The sequence below is a fragment of the Eimeria mitis genome, genomic scaffold (genome assembly GCF_000499745.2).
Source record: "Eimeria mitis Houghton genomic scaffold, Emh_scaff4869, whole genome shotgun sequence".
Lineage (NCBI taxonomy): Eukaryota > Apicomplexa > Conoidasida > Eucoccidiorida > Eimeriidae > Eimeria > Eimeria mitis.
The window spans coordinates 1-1153 of record NW_013573170.1 but is presented as its reverse complement, the minus strand read 5'-3'; the positions used below and the strand labels follow the sequence as shown (position 1 = coordinate 1153).

The following is a 1153-nucleotide window of genomic DNA, read 5'->3' as shown; positions in this document are numbered from 1 at the left end:
AGCGGCGGCGGATCTATCCGTTGCAGAGCAGGTACTTTTCTTTTTCTCTTTTTTTTTTTTTTTTTTTCGTTTTTGGGTATGATTTGAACTCACATACAATGCATGCAACGCAGAAACGAGCAAAGGCAGAGACAGAGCTCGAGCAACTGAAGGAAGCGGACAAAAAAGATGAAGAAAGAGCAGTGGAATTTGAACAGAGTCGAATCACCGAAGAAGAAGAAGAAGTGAAAAAACAAAAAGAAACAGCCCAGGCACTCATCGCAGAAGAACAAAAACTAGCAGATACACTCCAAGAAGAACTAGCTGCACTAGAAGCTGAAGTAGGAGCAACAGAAGCAGATACAAAAGCAGCAGATACAAAACTAGCAGCAATGATAGCTGAGGCTGTTGGAGAGGAAAGCAATGAGGGAGCAGCAGCAACAGCAGCAGATGCAGAAACACTAGCAGCAGAAGAGAAAGCTGAACATGAACAGAAAGAAGCAACACGCGTTGCTGAGATTGCACAACATATAACACAACAAACTACAGAAAAACTACAACAAGCAGCAGAAAAAACAGAAACTGAGGCAGAGAAAGAAATAGTTGAATCCATAGGAGAAGTACAAACTCAAGTGCTTTCAGATATACAACAAAGCGAAGAAGAAGAACAGAAAGCCATTCATACACAAGAAAAAGCAGAGAAAGAAGAAAAAGAAGAAAAAGAAGAAAAAGAAGAAAAAGAAGAAAAAGAAGAAAAAGAAGATTCAAATGCAACAGAAAAAGAAGATGAATCTGAAAGTGATAAAGATGAAGAAGAAGAAGAAAAAGTATTTATTTTTTTTTCGTTTTAGTTTCGTTTTTTTTGTATACATAATACAATAAGAACAGATTGCCCCCAAAGAAGAAAGTAAAGACCTTCTGTTTCTTTTGCGTTACATAGCAGCAACAAGCCCCCCTGAGGAGACAAAAAAAGAAGAAAAAGAAGAAAAAGAAAAAAAAGAAAAAGAAAAAGAAGATATAATAAGTGATCTACAGCCTGTAGTGTTTCCCGTTGCTGCAACAAAACAAAGACAAGCAGCAGCAGAACCTCTCGAAGCTGAACCCCAGCTGGTATGTGTATTTTTTTTATAAATTTTATCAACAAGTTCAGGTGTATATACACCTGAAATAATAT

General features: G+C 37.2%; 1 protein-coding gene across 1 annotated transcript; it reads left to right on the top strand.

The window, feature by feature from the left end:
• Positions 1–98: 98 nt before the first annotated feature.
• On the top strand, positions 99–830 carry EMH_0078190 (uncharacterized protein; the record flags this gene model as incomplete). The annotated part of the gene is made up of 1 exon (XM_013499960.1): positions 99–830. The coding sequence occupies one exon, from the start codon at positions 99–101 to the stop codon at positions 828–830; it is 732 nt and encodes a 243-aa protein (XP_013355414.1).
• Positions 831–1153: the final 323 nt, after the last annotated feature.